General features: G+C 42.1%; 1 protein-coding gene across 1 annotated transcript in view; it reads right to left on the bottom strand.

The window, feature by feature from the left end:
- Positions 1-18108, bottom strand: part of COL19A1 (collagen type XIX alpha 1 chain) — a gene marked incomplete at both ends in the record, with an annotated part of 301963 nt that overhangs the window by 99110 nt on the left and 184745 nt on the right. Inside the window, one exon of the mRNA XM_080916766.1 lies at positions 3576-3629. Within this exon, the coding sequence (XP_080772892.1) occupies positions 3576-3629 (54 nt within the window). The remainder of the gene's footprint in view (positions 1-3575; positions 3630-18108) is intronic.

Genomic DNA, 18108 nt, shown 5'->3' on the forward strand with positions numbered 1-18108 from the left:
GATTTAGTAAACGTCCTGGTTAGTTATTATTGTCAACTAGACACAACCTAGAATCACCTGAGAATGGGAACCTTAAATTAAGAATTGTCTCACTTCTACAGGCTATGATCATGTCTATGAGAGATTGTTTTGGTTTGTGATTGACATGGGAGGGTCCAAGTCCACCATGGGTAGCACCATTCCTAGGCAGGTGAGTCCGGGCTGTATAAGAAATCTATCTGAGCAAACCAGTGCTTTAGTTAGTAAGTAACATGCCTCTATTGTTTCTGCTTGGATTCCTACCCTTACTTTTCTTTGATTGTGACCTGGATGTATATGCCCAATAAACCCTTTCCTCCCCAAGTTGCCTTTAGTCAGATTCACAGTAACAGAAAAGCAAATATGCATAGTCAATATCTCATAGAATTTTGTTTCCCCCCCCCCCCAGGATATTTAATTTTCTTAAATTGTTAGTTACTATGACTTTTGCATATGGTTCTTTCCAGGTACATTCTCTTGCAGACATGCACACACCCACCTACCCACAAACATGAACACACAGCTCACTAGCTGACTCTAAAGTTGTAGAGAATTATTCTTTGGAAAGGAATTGTCTTTTGGTATAAAAATTTCTTAAGGAAGTGAGAATTTAACAAGTTTGGCCGTGGAACAAAGAACTTCAGCTAAGGCAGGTCAGTTATTTTGAGTTGCCTCTGGTCCTTGAGTCTTTACCTCTGTCTCTACTCTTGTCTCCATTGCATTCCACTAAACAATGGCACTGCCTTTGACTTAGAGAACATCTCTAAACTCCCAAAGGAAGGATGGTCCTTTTGAGGACACTGGGTCAAGTATTCCATTGTCAAAGGCTTGCCTAATGCCTCCTGAAGACTTCCATTCCTAGCATCTCTGATACTCAAATTGACTACTGTAAATAACCATTCAAATATAATGTTATAAATGTTTCAGCTTCATTCACTTGAGGGATATATTGTTCTATCACTATTTCATAAGAGGTAAAGTTAATTTTACTATTTATTTATTTATTATTTATCTATTCTGTATTTGAGGTTGTCACAAGCCCTTCCCATGCTTGCTTTAGAAACTGTACAAGTCACTGGGGTGACTCGCACACGCACACCATCTCAAATCTCAAACAGAAGAATTTTAGTGCCCGACCACCCTTTCTCTTAGCTGCCTTATTCCCTGTCATGAAGTAGGGCTCATATAAAGCTCAGTTTCATGCTGGAAAAGACGGAAAAAAAAAAAAAATACACTAGACTGTGCCTGTCTACCTTGCACTCCATATGCAAATCAAATGCAAATAGCTTCAAGGGACAGCCAAGCTGTGATCACAAATACCCTGCTGAGATCTCAGAAGCAATGAAGAGCTGGAGTTGCTCTCAGCATCTGTTTTCCCTATGTTGCTAGAGTGACCATCAGTGAAATCTGGCCCTGGCGCTCTCCGGTTTAGGTCCTCTGTTTACTTTCATAGATTTCCACGGGGTTTGCCAGGACCCTGGAAAGGGCTGACTGCGTCCCTGTTGGCCTCTCGCTGTGCCTCAGCTATCTGCGGCAGGGCGTCCACTTCTACCCACTAGAGGTTTTACATTCTGGGTGTTTGTTCACACTGTCTTCTTTCCTGGGGTACAGGGGTGGGCTGGGGTGGAGATGGAGTGTGGAGGGTGGTGCTGTGTGTGTGGGTATGTTTCTGTGGGGGTGGGGTGTGTGGGTTGTGTGGAGGTATGGTGGGGGTGTGGATGGGAGATGGGGAATGGGATAGGGTGGGATGGAGGTGGGGTATTGTGGTGGGGGTGGGAATGAGGTGGGTGTAGGTGTGTGTGAGGTGTGCTGTGTGGAGAGTGTAGGTATAGGGTGAGGTGGAGATGGGATGTGTGTGTATGTATGGTGGTATGTGGGGTGGTGTGTGTGTATGTGTGGTGTGGGGTGGTGGGTGTGGGGTGGTGTGTGTGTGTGTGAGGTATGCTGTGTGTAGAGTGTAGGTATAGGGTGAGGTGGAGATGGGATGTATGTGTGTGTGTGTGTGTGTGTGTGTGTGTGTATGGTGGTGTGTAGGGAATCTGTGTGTGTGTGGTATGGTGTGGTGTGTGTGTGTGTGTATGTATGTGTGTGTGTGTGTGTGAATGGTGGTGTGGGGTGGGGGGGGAATCTGTGTGTGGGGGGTATGTGTGTCAGGGGAGAGGTACCCAGCTTGCTCCTTCCCCTGTTCTATTTGGTTTATTTCTCAATCTTTAAAGCCTCAACCTTTGTTCTTTGCTGTGAATCCCTCCAGGAATCCAGCAGTGTTATCTTCACTGAATTCTCTTCTGCACCCCACATTTCTCTGACCTGAACTCAAATCTCCCAAAACAAGCAAGGGCAGGGTCTTATTTAGTTTCTCAAGCCCAGTTCCAGGTAGGCACTTAGTAGGACCCTAAATAGATGTTTTTGAAACCTCTTAACAGTAGGAGTTGGGTACAATTAGATTTTTTTTTTATGAGCTTTTTGCTCCAAGGGTTAGTTATGTTGACGTGAAAAGATGCATTGTGAATAACTCTCTTTATCCCTAGTCCTTTGGGAAATAGCAATTCTCTTTTGGGAGGACCTTTCATTGTAGAAAAAGAATGTGTTCGTTGATGGAAAAGCACAGGGAACCAATTACCAGACTTCCTTTTCTTTTCAATGTTGTTCTGCACTAGACGGTGAGTGCGTTAGGTATAGACCCTCAATTTATCTTATGGTGGGGAAGCCCTCAAAGTGCTGGAAACTGACTGCACCCCGGGATGAACTTTGGATGATGTTTGTGTGAAAGGAAAGATTTTAGTCATTTAAGGGAATCAGAGTTTCCACAAATCACAATTACCGAGCAGAAGTGAACCAGTGGCCTCAGCACACTATTTCCTTCTCAGGCAAGTGCTGACCTATCCATAAACCCTGTTATAGTCTACCTGACTTTTTTTTTTTCTTAGTCTAATAAATTGGCTATTTTATTATATTAAAAAGTTCATAAACCATCTTTATTCCTAATACAAGATTTAATGAGCAAGCAGAATCAGAGCCACCGAGGGGTGTAGATGCTTAAAATGTGCCCAGACCTCCCCCAAACACAATAGCGATCTGCTGGAACCCATGTTGCTAGGACGCTAAATCCTTTCCAGTGGTCACCTATTTCTTAATCTTCCTAGTTCTTCAGAAGATCGCTCTCAACAGTGGGAAAGGCACTCCTGATCCTAGCGTATTTGTTCCAGGCCTTTGGCCAACTTCGCATACGTGCCCTCATCACTTAAATCCCTTCTCAGACACACTTGTCTTGAAGCCACATCGAATGTTTAGAAATGGCAGAAAAGATCCCCTTCGTCTGTTAGTGTGCACTCTCACTTTTTATCTTCAAGACACGAAGTAATTACTGACAATTTCATAAAGCATTTGCAAAAACAAACAAAAAGTCAGCAAAGCTGATACCTGCCCAGTTCATGCCCTCTCCGGCTTTGTTCGTCTGTTTTGTTGTTTTATAACCTATATCAACAACAACGCACTGCTGATAGCCCGACCCACTTGCATGGATAAAGGGAAGTAGAAGCAGGCTTATTTTTACTCACAGGCGGTCCTGGAGGTCCTGGATTTCCTGGGGGTCCTGTTTTCCCTCGTCTTCCCTTGGAACCAAAAGAAAATAGATGTTAAGTATTGTGATTTAATTTCATTTTAACACAACAATATTTAGCAGAAATGTGGAAGACAGTCTAAAAAAGCTAAGAAATAGCTCCAAGTGCACATGGCCCTTGGACATCAATGAATTCTGAAGCTGTGGAACAATTTTTCACGATCACAGTGGGAAATACCCTCCCCGAGATGAACAGATTTTAATTGCTTTTGACCTGGGCAGACTTATCTTAACACTCCAGCAGTATCAGGACAGTTTGTGAAACGTGACTTAAGACCACCATTTTGTAGGGTGACTCTGCAGTTTCAGCTCAAATAAAAAGTGCAGTTTAGGTGAAATAAAAAAATGTTTTTCAGGGGCTGGAGAGATGGTTATGAGCTCTGGCTGCTCTTGGAGAAAACCCAGGTCCAGTTTCCAGCACATACACGACAGGCACAGAGCTAAAACTGGTATCTCTGTCTCCCTCTGCTGGTCCACTTGGGCACTGCAGGTATGTGGTGCAAAGATACCCGTGCAAACAAAACTCAGAAGCATGAAAAATAAAAAGAAAAGAGTAAACGAAAAAAGGAAGAATGGAAGGAAGAAAGAAAAGAAAGAAAGAAAATAAATAAACAAATAAAGGAAAGCAAGAAGAAAGAAAGCAAGAAGAAAGAAAGGAAGAAAGAAAAGGAAAGAGAAAAGGAAAAAGTATTTTGAAGGGGATCTGAATTCTAATTTTATAGGAGGTACCTAAGGACTGGAGAACTAGATTGATTACTTAAGAAACTGGTTAAGAAGGAGGAACTGAAAGAGTCTGCAACCCCATGGGAAGAACAACAATATCAATCCCCCACCCCCCAGAGCTCCCAGGGACTAAAACACCAACCAATGAGCACACATGGAGGGACCCATGGCTCCAGCTGCATATGCAGCAGAGGATGGTATTGTCTGGAATCAATGGGAGGAGAGGCCTTTAGTCCAGTGAAGGCTGGTTCTCCCATTATAGGGGAATGCCAAGGCGCTGAGGTGGGAGTGGGTGGTTGGGAGAGGGAGCATCTTCATGGAGGCAAGGGGACAGGCGGTGGGGGGGGTGGGGAGAAGCAGAAAGGGGATAACATTTGAAATGTAAATACAGAGAATAGCCAATAAAACTGATAAAAAAGAAAGAAAGAAACTGGGCAAGAATCCCAGGGGCTCTGAGCCATGATTTCATACTGGAGGATTACTTCCAGTAACCCTTACATTTGCTACAATTTGAGAGGCATTGCATTGATAACATTGTATATTCAGCCTACAGAATACAAACTAGCTTTTCCCTTCTGTCAAGATAAGTGAACTAAGTGTATAATTCTTACATATTAATCTTTATTATAGCTCACTGTTCACACTCCCAAATTTATAACCATGTGGATTATAATTGCAGGGGCCAGAAACGCAGGCTTGTGCTAACATGCTTTGGAAACTACATGTCTAAAATTACATAAAAGAATTTAGTTACTATTATTTTTAATTTTATTGACTATTATTGTATATGTGTGCATGCTGGGGTACATATGCTAATGGGGCCTGGGTAGAGGTCAGAATATAACTTCCGGGGTCAAGTCCCCCATTTCAGCTTTACATATTGCTTCCTGGGGTACCCACTGGGTCCCCTCTCTCTGGCCCTATTTATTTGTGTTTTGTTCTTCTTTTGTTGGCTTGTTTTTCCAGACAAGGTTTCTCTGTGGAATAGTCCTGGCTGTCCTGGAACTCTGTTTTGTAGCCCAGGCTAGCCTCAAACTCACAGAGGTCCATCTGCCTTTCCCTCCCAAGTGCTGGGACTGGAAGTGTGTGGTACCATGCCCCATCCTAGTTAACTTATTTGTTAAGAAATCATTTTTTTTTAGAAGTTATAGGTTCTGAATGAGGAATGTTTCTGAACTTATGTTTCCTAAACAGCACGGTTCCACCCCATTGTTACTAAGAATGTGATGGCCGCACTGGTAGGATACTTATACATATTGTGGCACTGGTCCTGAGACTTAAGAAATAAAAGCATTAGGTCTACTTTTTCAGTGCTCGTGATTTGTTTGAGAATTTCAAGCGGTAAGTAAGCTGTCATGGTTTGGTCCACGAGAAGTGGTATTTTTTAGGAGGCGTGGTCTTGTTGGAGTGGGTGTGGCCTTATCACAGGAAGTATGTCATTATGTCGGTGGGCTTTGAGGCCTCCTATGCCCAAGCTCCACCCAGTATGGAAGAGAGACTCCTGTTTGCCTTCAGAAGATACAGAACTCAGCTCCTGAAGCACCGTGTCTGCCTGGACCCTGCCCTGCTTCCCACCATACTGACAATGGTCTGTACCTCTGAAACTGTAAACCAACCGCAATTAAATATTTTCTTTTATGAGAATTACCTTGGTTGCGGTGTCTCTTCACAGAAAACCCTAAGACATATGGGAAGGCCCATTGCATTCACTAATTTTATTTAGGCTTGAAGTTGGGTAGGAAGTTTAAATGCCAGGTGGATCTGTAACGAATATTAAGTTATGATTTGGGAGATAAGTGTGCCCATTGCTATGGGGGATAAGTAAAGCTCAAACTGTCAAGGGCTTCTTCTAACAGTTGTTTTACTCAGCTCAAGCAGCTCTGGATACTTGGAGATCTGCACAGGACATACAACATTGTGTTGCAAACAGAGGAAGTCCTCAGAAGGTCCCAGTCCTAAAGGAGAAGCTTAATTAATGGCTACTGGGGGAGGAAGTTTCCCTTAGGGTTGTGGCCATTGGTTAAGTTGTTTATACTGCTCCATGCTTGTCCATGTGTATACAAACAACCCTAACCAACCCCAGTGGGTCTCCTCTCTCTCTCTCTCTCTCTCTCTCTCTCTCTCTCTCTCTCTCTCTCTCTCTCTCTCTCTCAGATGAAAGTAGGAGAAGGATTGGCTGGGAAAACTTATTCCTGAAGGAGGTGGGGAGAAAACATAACAATAGAAAGCAAGATTAAAAATACATTACAGACATCTATGAAATTGTCAAAGAATAGATAAAATGCACCCTTCCCATAAATATTTCTAAATTCACAGTCATAGAACAAATGACCAAAAAATTAAATGACAAAAGACATGCAATTAATGGTGTTTTCATATGCTGCCTATTTAATTGATCTAAACTCTGGCTTTCTTTAAGGGACTGTAAGATTGGAATATATATGTAATCTTATATTCTGTATTTAATACAGATTATACGTACATACATCTTCTAGTCCTGAAGTATATATTTTCTAAAAATCAATATATTTGGTTTTAGTAAATGCAAGTCTGTTGCCTTTGAGGATTAAGCAAGACTAAAGAGTTTTTTTTAGAAATAGAAGCATTGTAGTTTCCTAAATCGCAATAGTCCTAGAAATGAAATCAAAGGCATCGCCTAAGCAGATGATCCGTTCCTTCTGTAATGATGCATTAGGCTGAGTTAAAACTACAGGCTTAGGTTTGTTTGCATTTTCCTTCCTTCACAAGAGAAATGAGTATCTGTTTGGGCTGGAAGTAGGGCTATTGATCAATTTTTATCACAGAGTTTATGTTAAGACAAGTGTCAGGGGCCATAACACAGCACTGATGGCGAGCAAAAAGCATCCACGCTCTGTATTGAGGGCGAGCCTCCAGGCTTCCTCATTTCTCCTGCGATTTACATGATCTGTTGCATTAGCCTTGTCAGAGCCCTGCCGCTGGAGTCAGAGCGGGCTGAATCGCTCAGACATCCTTCCTAAGCGTGGACAAGCAAGTAAGATATTTGCGAGGGTTATAAACGTAAAGGAACATATTTGTGAGGGTAACTTCAGCCAACGCATATTTTCAGCTTAAGGCCTGAGTGTCTGATAACTCCCGGAAGCATATTTGAACAATTTTATGTACGTGCTTTACAGAGAGAACAACACTTTTCTCCCCTTTAGCTGTGGTAAGCATTGCATAAGGAGCAGGCAGGACCTTGGGACTTCAGGTCGCAGTGTCCTGCAGAGGGCGCTCTGGCATAAGGCAGGCGGAAACCGTATGCGAGATTGGAGCTATCGTTTCTATGGACATTAATACTTCCCGTTCACTTCTGGACATTGTCTTTCTTCCCCCGAGAAGCTTCAGGAATTCTCTCTTACTTCTGCCCTGTAAGGCTGCACCCACACCAGATACACCAATTTCTGCCCTTCCACGAGGTCTCTCTGCATTTAAAACCATTAAGGAAAGAAGAGAGTCAATCTCAGAGCTAAGAAAAAGAATTTTTTTGGTACTGTAAATTGTATTGTTTGGGGGGACAATAAAAGGAGTTCTTTATTGCTAGTAATTTAGCTAACACAACCGGCACAAACCTCTCTTCTTTGTATGAAGACTAAAACCAGAGTCCTCTCTTTTCTCTGGAGTAGTGGTTCTTAATCTGTGGGTTACGCACGACCCCTATGGGGGTGGAATTGTGGCTCTTTCCCAGAAATTACTTCTGTGGCCATCAGAAAACAACGATCTTTACATAGCGATTCATAACAGTAGCAAAATTGCAGTTAGGAAGTAGCAATGAAGATAACTTTGTGGTTGGGGGAACATGCAACGTGAGGGACCCTATTAAAGGGCCGCAGGGTTAGGAAGGTTGAGAATCGCACTGATCTAAAGCAAAGTGTCCTCTCTAAGTTGTGCTTTTGCTGACCAAGCTCTGCACACTGGCTGGGGGAACGGGGTCGTGGAGGTGGAGGGCTGTAGACGCGAGGGCTGGGGAGAAGCCTCTGATGCTGGTGGAGGGAGGCTTCTTACGTGTCTGTCTTCATGCCTGACTCCCATTGCTGCCCACTGTAAAGCCAGGCAAAAAGCAGGAGGTTGGATACTCACGACAGCTATCCTGTAGCTGTCTAGGACTGCTCATCTAGGAAAGGCTGCCCTGGGTAGGGTGGCTGCTCTCAGGGGGGCTATTTGTTCAGAAGCAACTTTGATAAATCTCATTTCACAAACTTTCCAGTGCAGAGAGATCTACCATTCCTGCCTTATTATGATCAAGCTAATCTAATACATTCCTGAAAACCACGGTAGAAAGCATAAAATCATAGATGAACTCCGGATGGTTTCCCTGGAAACCTGAGAGAGGCTTTCCGTTTGGTAACACTAAAGAGATTCTGAACTACAATTTGGATTTCTGTTTAATGGTCAAAGCCCAGCGAATGCTCAAACCTGGAAAGCCAGTTAACATGCATGGTCCCTGCCTTACACCAGAGTTTCCAAAGCAGAGGTTCTCAGAATTGTAAATCATCATCTCTTAACAAGTTCAATAGAGCCACAAGTCTTATAAATGTAACCCAAACCAAGTAGTTTTGGTTGGTTGATTTTTTTGTTTTTGTTTTTTCTTTTTTTGAAGCTGAAAATAATCACTGTCAAGTTCAGAAGCAGAACCAGGTAGGCTGTCTCTTTTCTTACAGAAAAATCCTGTGTGTGTGTGTGTGGTGTGTGTCCAAATTTTGTTGCTATAAAATTGTGTTTATATTCGACCACATGTTTGTTGACAATTACAAAAGAGATTACTTGTAAATTTCCACCTTGCACAATGAACACAAAGGCTATTTATCAAAAACAAAACAAAACAAAAATTCAGGAAATAAAAGGTGTTGACAAGGATGTGGGGAAAGGAGCCTTTATAGGATCGCCAAACAGTGCCATCATTGTATGTGGAGATCCTCAGTGAGTGAAAAGGAGAACTTCCCTGTGATCTTCTGGGAACACACCCCAATGCACGTGCCAGCCCTGCACTTGAGCCCCAGGTAACTCCTAGCAGAGGGAAACTTGTGATCTCTGCCTCTGTACTTGACCTGTCTTCTTTGCTAATTTGTCTTTCTGTTCGATGGTTCACACAGGCATGTTAATCATTTAAGGAGGTCTGTCTACAACTCCTAATACAAGGTTTTCAAATTAACCTAATTAATTCTCTCCCATTCTGAGGCTAAAGACACTAGTAGCTAAGAGTTGGACTTTCCTTGACTTAGAGGGACATTTCAGCTAATGGAGCAGGACTGCCCTATTTAACAATATCTGCACGAGATCACAGAAACAGCAGACACTCTAAGTCATTGCCCTGAACCCAAAGCAAGACCCAGGAGTCATGGCCTGGGCAGACTTGATTTCTTTCTGGCATGCATTCCTTCTTAGCCATTTCTCCTCCAATTGCAGGAGCAGTGAGCTTTGTATTCAGGCAATCCTCTCTCCGGTGCCAGGAAACCCAGCAGAGCTGGAGTTGAGCTGACAATCAGTCAAACCACAGTCTGTTTTAAGGGGGCTTAATTGTGCGTACGTCCTCTCCCCAGTGCTATGAGAAAGTCACTAGACCTGCTGTCTTCTAGTGTGAATACACCAAAAAGTTATTTTCCTGTTATTCTACCTTCCAGTTATTTCTTTGATTAGTAATTCATGGTGCTGGGTAACTGGCCTTAGTCTCTCGGGTCCCCCACAGTCAGAACTCTACCCTAGGTCTCTGGTAACACAAAGTTCATTTCCACAGTATTCTCATCAGCATGGGATGGAAGCGCTGTAGGTGTCCTTCTGTGGAGAGATGGCTGAACAGAGTGTGATGCATACATGCAGTAGTCTGGTCCTCAGTCTAACGGGAAGGGCATGTTGTCATGTGGTCAGCGGGGAGGCTTGGTCACATGACTCAGCGAAATAAACAAATCATGGCAAAACCTTCGTGACTTTTTTTCTATGCACGGTGGAATACTCAAACTGACAGAGCCAATTGGTTGCTTCCCAGAGCTGAGAGCAAGAAGAAAGGGGCTGCTTAAAAGGGGATTTCAGTTTTCGGAAGGAAAACAAGTGCTGAGAGCTTGTCTTGCAACAATGTGAATATACCATATGCTTAAAAATGGGAAGGGTGGTAGATTTTATGCTATGTGCTATAATCTTTGGAATGTGGTAATAAAATAAGCCAATTCCTTTCATCCTCTCTACTCTATCCAAAAAAAAAAAAAAAAAAAAAAAAAATCCAGTTTGCCATATGAAAATATTTGTAATGTGGAAAGGAAAGTTTCTAAAGAATAGAAGAGAAATCCTTTGCAAAGGTGAGATCAGAACTGGAAAGATGACTCAGTGAGTAAGGAACTGGGCACAAATGTGACAGCCTGCGGTTGATGATAGTAATCCCCACAGAGGTGGGCGAGAAGAGAAGACTTCAGACAGCTGTCCTCCAATCATCACATGCACATGCTAGCGACCTCCACCCCACCGCATCATACGTACATACATGCCAGCAATGCCCACCCCCATTGCATCATATATATATATATATATATATATATATATATATATATATATATACATACAACAAAATATGAGTAATATGTTTTTAAAATGTGCAATCCTCTCTGAGCTATGCAAGTAGATTAAAAACTGTTAACAGTCAAATACCTGTTAGAGTTTCAATAAAAATTAGTTATGGGACAGTATATAACATTTAAAAATGAGTGAATGTGAACTATATAGAGCACTATACATCTTCCTTGGAAGCGTAATGTTGGGGCTGGAGAAATGGCGACTGGTTAGCATAACCAACTATAACACCAGGGAATCCGATGCCCCTGTGTCCCCGTGGGTATCTGAACTTCTGTGCACCTATTGGTCATTCTTGCTTGCCCCCACAGTTAAAAAGTAAAACAAATCTAGTCTTTTTAAAGCTCAGTGTTGATCATTTTATACAGAAGATCAAGTAGGGAGAATTAGTGTACACACTAGAGGTTACAGTGAGTTACGCAATGTGAGTGAGGGTATTTATGAGAGAAAGCACTTCTTGAGCAGGGTGCTGCTTACACCAATGTGTGCATTTGGTGAAAAAGAAAGTACCAAAGCCACACACTAGTGGTACATCTTTCAATGTACATTTTAATAAACCTTGAAAATGAAACCAAGATATTCTCATAATGTAATGAACATATAGGGTATATTGTCAACCCATCAGTATTTTAAAAAAAATTATAAAAAAAAAAAAACATGGTGGCAGAGGGTTATTACTGTCAGCAGGCAGGCAGGGGCTATTTAAATGAACGGCGTCTGCAAACATGCAACGTTAAAACATAAACCAGATCCTTCCGGGGTGACTTGCAGTAAGAGCACACATGCACCTTAAATTAGACACTTGATTTATAAACACTTCACCCGCCATCAGCATTCCAAAGAGAAGAATGCAAATAATGGACTACTGGTCCTTATATGACAGGTGTTTCTGGTGGCTGGCAAGGGTCATGAGGACAAAGAAGGAGTTACAGCAGTAATTAGATTCAAATCAGGGGTGATAAAGAGACACCGATCCCACAAGTCGAAATATTTGTCCAATGTGTCTGCAGAATTGCCGTTCTCCTGACTGTTTCCCATACAGTATGAGGACTGGCTCAGCCTGAGCAGGTATGGGAGAAATGCTAAGAAAGATCAGACACGGTCTTGACTGGCACACACAACTGTGAGTGAGGTGTTCATTACACAGGAAAGCATTGCTGTCTTTCTGGGATGTTTGAATTTCTTTTTTTACCTTTGTGAACAGAAACGGGATTTACGACCAATGCTGTAAAGTGTTGCCCAGTTTCAAAATCAGCCATATATGCGAAAAATAGGAAACGAATGAATTCTCATGTCAGGGGTGTGTGATATCCCCAGTGCATTTCATATCTTAGCAGATATTTAAAAATACATTTGAGACAGCAATGACACCCGTCATAGAGGTCTTGTTACTTCAGGGATCAGACAAGTGGCTCTTGTAAGGACTGGGGAGAGGGTGTAATACAGTATGAATAAGAGACCTGAAATAAGTTTAGAACTGTGGGAAGAGGAATCCATACAGCTGCCTCCTCTGCTTGCAACAGAATCTTACACTTCTCAAACCATTCCTTTCTTTTATTCACTCTCTCTTTCTCTTTTGGCAGTCCTCATGTGCTTGTGTGTGTGTGTGTGTGTGTGTGTGTGTGTATGTATTTGTGTGTTTATGTGTGTGTATGTGTGTGTATTTGTGTGTGTATGTGTGTATGTGTGTGTTTGCGTCTGTGTTTGTACATGTGCCTGTGTGTGTGTATATGCGTGTGTGTGCACGTGTGTGCATGCATGCCTGTGTGTGAATATGTCTGTGTGCATATGTGTGTGCATATGTGTGTACATGCACATGCCAAGGTACATGTATGGAAATCAGAGGATGACTTCTAGAGAAGTCAGCACTCCTCTTCCATTAGATTGGTCCCAGGCTTTGAATTCAGGTCTGGAAATACGTGCCTTTACCTGCTGAATCAACCTGTTGGCTTTCCTTTCCTTTTAAATGGGCTTCCTTATAAACAAATGATGCTTTTCAAAGCAAACTACAAGTTGTCCTGATATCATTGTCTAACCCTCACCGCAGGCTATCCTGAACAAATGACGATCTGAATAAGTAATACTTTATTAAAACAGAATCAAGGCTCCCTCAGTGCGGGGATTCTAAGCACTCACAAATCAGCTCTTCTGCATCTGTAATTCTGTTTTTCTACCATTATGTATTTTTGACATATCATATTTATATATTGGTAGGCTGTAGTGTGATAACTTAACACATGCATACAATTTATAATAATCAGCATCACTGTCACTTTTATTTCTCAAGCGCCTACCACTTCTATGTGTGGGCAAACCTCCGGGGTTTTCTCTTTCTATTTAGAGATAGAAGATAGGTTGTAGACTGTACCACCCTCTGTACCACAGAATATTGGAGTGAATCCCTATTATCTAGTGCTTTACTATTGATACCATTCCCCTCTCCCTGGTCCTCCTGTCTTTTCTAGGTCTCCAGTGACCACAGCTCCTGAAATGAGCAAAACAGGCAGCCTTTTGGTCCCTTCCAGGTGCCCTGTCTTACCGCTTGCTTTCCCCATGGTTTCCTCCTTGCTCTCCCTTTCCTTTACCTCGCTCTCTCCACCAATTCTTCAGGACAACCCAAACTTCCACTCAGTTTTGTCGGGGCCTCTAGCTACCATGGCAACCCTGCTCTCTCAGACCCACTTTCTGGCTCTTTGCTGTGCACTTGGGTCTTCCTGCTTGTTACTAGTGGGGAGCAGCAGTAGAGGGTGGCTGAGGACCCTCTCGAATATGCTGTGATGTCTGTTGACATCTTTGTGCCCCAGGGAGGGAGGGTGGAAACTGCAAGTGTGCCTGCCCCTGTGTTTAGAATGTTTCCAGACTAGGGAAGGGAGATTCTACTTTTTGTGCAGCCTTGGACCTCGAGATGATGTCACAACCAGCTTTCCCCATCACCAAAGCCAACCACCTTCATAATGCCCCAGGGATGTGCATTTTTCTGTTGCACTCTTTAGCAGGCTAAGTGTATAGCTTCAGGCTTAGAGCAGATCAAATCTGCAGGAAGAGGGACAAATGACACAGGTGACTGATAATGTCCTTCAAAGTTAAAACAATATGGTGACATTTACCCACAAAGTTCAGAGAGCCTAAGGTCAGAGTCTAAGTCAGAGGAACAAGAATGAGCCCTAAAAACACTGGCCAGCATCAGCACCAAGAAACTGCCGATAACTCTTAAGTTGTGATTTCCATCAGGGTACTTGCAGGACACGTGTATTTTAGAGCTTTGAACTTAGACAATTTTGTAGGCATATCCTTAGGAATTAGAATTTTAGGGCCATTGAAAGGGCACAGAGCACAGGGGCGCCTGGTGCGAAGCTGAATACGTACCCCTTGTGACAAGACGGGATGGAAAATCTCTCATGGCAGTGGCTTTGACCAGCACACCTGTAGTTCTCACATCTGCCCCCCTTGATCAACTGTGTTCTGTAGGCATCCCTCAGCCCCACCCCCTTTTTATCTTGCACAGTTGATTAAATATCAGGAAAATATATTGATGGTATTCAAACCCCAAACACTTGGGCCATAGCACTATGCAGATATTGCTGGTGCATTTTTTTTTATTTGAATGCTATTTTACTCCCTTAAACGTAACAGAGACTGTCAGTTGAGAGTACAGTGGGTGGAAGTAATTTAGACTCTGTCCCTATCAATCTGCCTCCTCTATGCTCTTATCAGTTCCAGCTTCTGGAACATAAGTGAGGCTTCCTAGGAAGGCAGGTGTTGCTATAAATCCCCTGGACCACTTCCCAGGTCCCTGTTGACTCTCTTTCTGTTCCCCTCTAGGGAAGTCTCTTGTTCCCAGCATCTAGTAATGCTACATGTAGTCATACACATCCTAAAATCAAATGTAACAAAATCAGCTTTCTCCATAACATGAAATGTCCATCCTAGCCTTTAAGCCTCTCCTTTGTTTACCTGCGATCTCTTCACTATGGTGTAGACATTTTCTTCACCTTGAGCTCCTATGCCCTTGACATCTATTAACCAAGAAACACTTGAGCTTGGAAATACCTTGAATCCTAGTCTCATGAAGCTTATCTTCCACTGTGGGCAATGGAGGTAAGAGATAACATAAGACCTTGGCATAGGCAATGCACCACGAATTTCACACATATTCATTTCATAATTCCCTTCGGTATGATCCCATTTTATAAGTGAAACGAATGTACGACAAAGCAGTTTATCAAAGGTTGACTAATGGGAAACAGATTTAGGACTCAAATCCAAGCAGCCTGTATGGACCATTACTAATATCTACTGCTAGGCTATATTTATTTGCATATATAGTAAACAAACGTTCATATGTAAATATCGGATAGGGACAAAATGCTAAGAAAATACAAGACAAGGAAGCAACATTTACATAGGAAGGCTAACTGTTTTAGAATAATCTGGAAAGCTTAGGCAGAGACTGGAAAGCAGCAGGTGGAGGAGCCACTGAGAGTCTGATGAACCATCAGCGGAGGGGGGGGGGATGCAGAGAGGGGCTTGCTCAAGGACTAGTGAGAGACAGCTGACTGGTGAAGAGTGAACGGCAGAGTGGCCGGATTATGCTGGGCTTTGCAAATTACATCAGGGGCTCCTGGTTAGTCCTCTGAGCTGCATGTGTTGACTGTCATTGAGAGCCAAAGAGTTTTGCCTTTAAAGGGCCATATCGTGGAGGTGATACAGGCACCTGGGTAGGTAGACGGTCTCGTACATAGTAAACCTGGACACTCACCACTTAACAGAGGAGCCCCGAAGAACCCGTTATAGGTTATCTGCTGGACTGTTTAGAATACTTCCTTACATTTATGTAACTGCTTAGAACTTAATTATAGCACAATTTTACTGTATATTCAACGTTAGATGCTATTAATTATGATCTCAGAAATGATATGAGGAAGAGAGATCAATTTCTCTCTTCACAGGGAACTATGGTTTTTAAAACAGAGAAAGTTTTATTATGTTAGTAATCCTACAAGACTTATATAAGGATATTAATAATTTAATGAACTTGAACTCCAGGGGGAAGAATGCTCTTGAAACATGTCAGGATGAATTTCCCTGGGAGAGTCCTAATTAGCAGGGTCTGAAGTTTGTGTCATCACACTGAGAAAACAAGATCTGGTCCCTGTGGACAGAGTGGGAAGTTGAATTTCAAACCGTTACCTACTCCAGTTAATATGTATGATTAATGGGCAATATGGCAGCTGCCTGGCCTAACTAAATTGAAAGACTTCATGGAGGGAAAAGAACGCCTAAATGCAGACATAGAGAATGAGAGAGTGTACCATCTCATTTGCATTATGACTAGCCCATAACTTAGGAACTTGAGGGAAGCAAAGTCATCCTTCAGGAGATAGATGCTCCGTGATGGTTAGAGGTCTCAGTGACGTTACAAATGAGATTTCTGAGAAGTTAGTCATAGAACTAGCCCTCCATATTGGATTATGTCAGGGGAGACCAATCACTGGAGGAGGGGGGGGAGAGGATGTAAAGAAAGCTATGTCACTATCTTTCCCTTGAATAATATTGTACCCCTATTCTGTAGAGTCACTTTAATGGAACCTGATTTATCCTCTTTCTATTTCATGTTTTTTGTGACTCACTGAGTCCAGTGAGAACTGTCTGTATGTACATGGTATAGGAACATCCATGAAACACGGGAAACCTACGGGAGGCCACATTCAGAAGAAAGCTGACTTGCCCTTCCCCAGAAGCTACCCGCTGCTAAAAGCTCTCAGCTAGAGTGCAGCCCTGTGTCCCCTCCCCCACCCATGCTGACTATTGCTTGACCTTGTGTCTGTCCTGTGCAGGCAGCCAGTAGATAAGTTAGGGAGGTGTCTACTGATCAATGTGCATGAATTTCTCAAATAGTAGATAAATAATGTTCAGCATTAAAAAAACCCATATTCAATGCAGATTTGTGCATAGCAGCCCCAGACTGGAAATAACACAGATGTTCTGCAGTGAGTGTGTGGTTAAAAAAAAAAAAAAAAAAAAACCTGTGGTTTTATCTAGAACATGAACTACCATTCATACCATTAATTCATTGGCTATTAATACTGAGAAAAACTTAATCTGACTTAAATGCAGTCAAAATGTGGGCAAGTGAAATCTATTTGGTGTCAAACTCTCAAACACCAAAAGGAAAATTCAGTGTGCTGTCTGTGCAAGTCTTCAGAATTACATGGTTATATTCTCAAGTTCATGTAGCAATCTGGGCTCTTTAAGTAGAAATCTAATTCTTTTGAGACCATTAGTAATGAAAACCATAAAAGCTAATGTAAGAAATAACCAAAATTACACACTTGTTTACTACTTCAGTGAAGAACAGTCTGGTAATGAGGAACACAAAGGAATAGAAAAACAAAAAAAGAAAACATTGCATAAATGATCAATATTTGTGTATTATTCCCTAAATGAAGAATATATGCCAGTTATTGGAGATTAAATATACATCCATACATTAGATCTGGTTCTTGACACATTTATAATCTCAAAATGTATTTTTCTTCTGTATGCTTTTCCTCTATAAGTAAGTTAAGGAAGCCCACAGAAATGCCCGGTTGCCTATCATTACTTACAGCGACATGAATGGCCCCACACAGGCAAACTTGTAATATGTGGTATACTTATTGGTTGTGGTTATATTTTATATTTTAATAAGCAATGTCATCACTTCAACAGAAGTCAAATGGAAAACAAGAAATGAAAGTCAGAGCTCTGGCCAATTACACTCCCTCTTACTCATCTACCAAACAAATCTGACCAAGGCACTAGAGATATTTTCTTTAAGAGAAATGTATAACTCTGTGAACACATTTCTATAGTCTTTTCCCTGTTACTAGACGGTAAACATTTCTTTCTTTCTTCTTTTATGGCAGAGATGGTATAAGTCAAGCAGTACTCTCTCCAAAAATGTCTACCAATTTCAAGAGGATTTTATCTGCATGAGGCCATAGAAGTTAGCCATTTCCTTTACCAGTAGAGATGGTGAGTTGGCCACTTACCTAGAACACACCTAAGACAAATGGGCCCTAAATACTCCATTTGTGACTTAGCATTTTGTTACTACTATATGGTTTTGGTGTTGGGGATTGAGCTCAGCATCTAAATATTTTCAGTTCCTGCTTTTCTATTGAGTTATA

This window comes from Micromys minutus (assembly GCF_963924665.1).
Source record: "Micromys minutus genome assembly, chromosome: 5".
Lineage (NCBI taxonomy): Eukaryota > Metazoa > Chordata > Mammalia > Rodentia > Muridae > Micromys > Micromys minutus.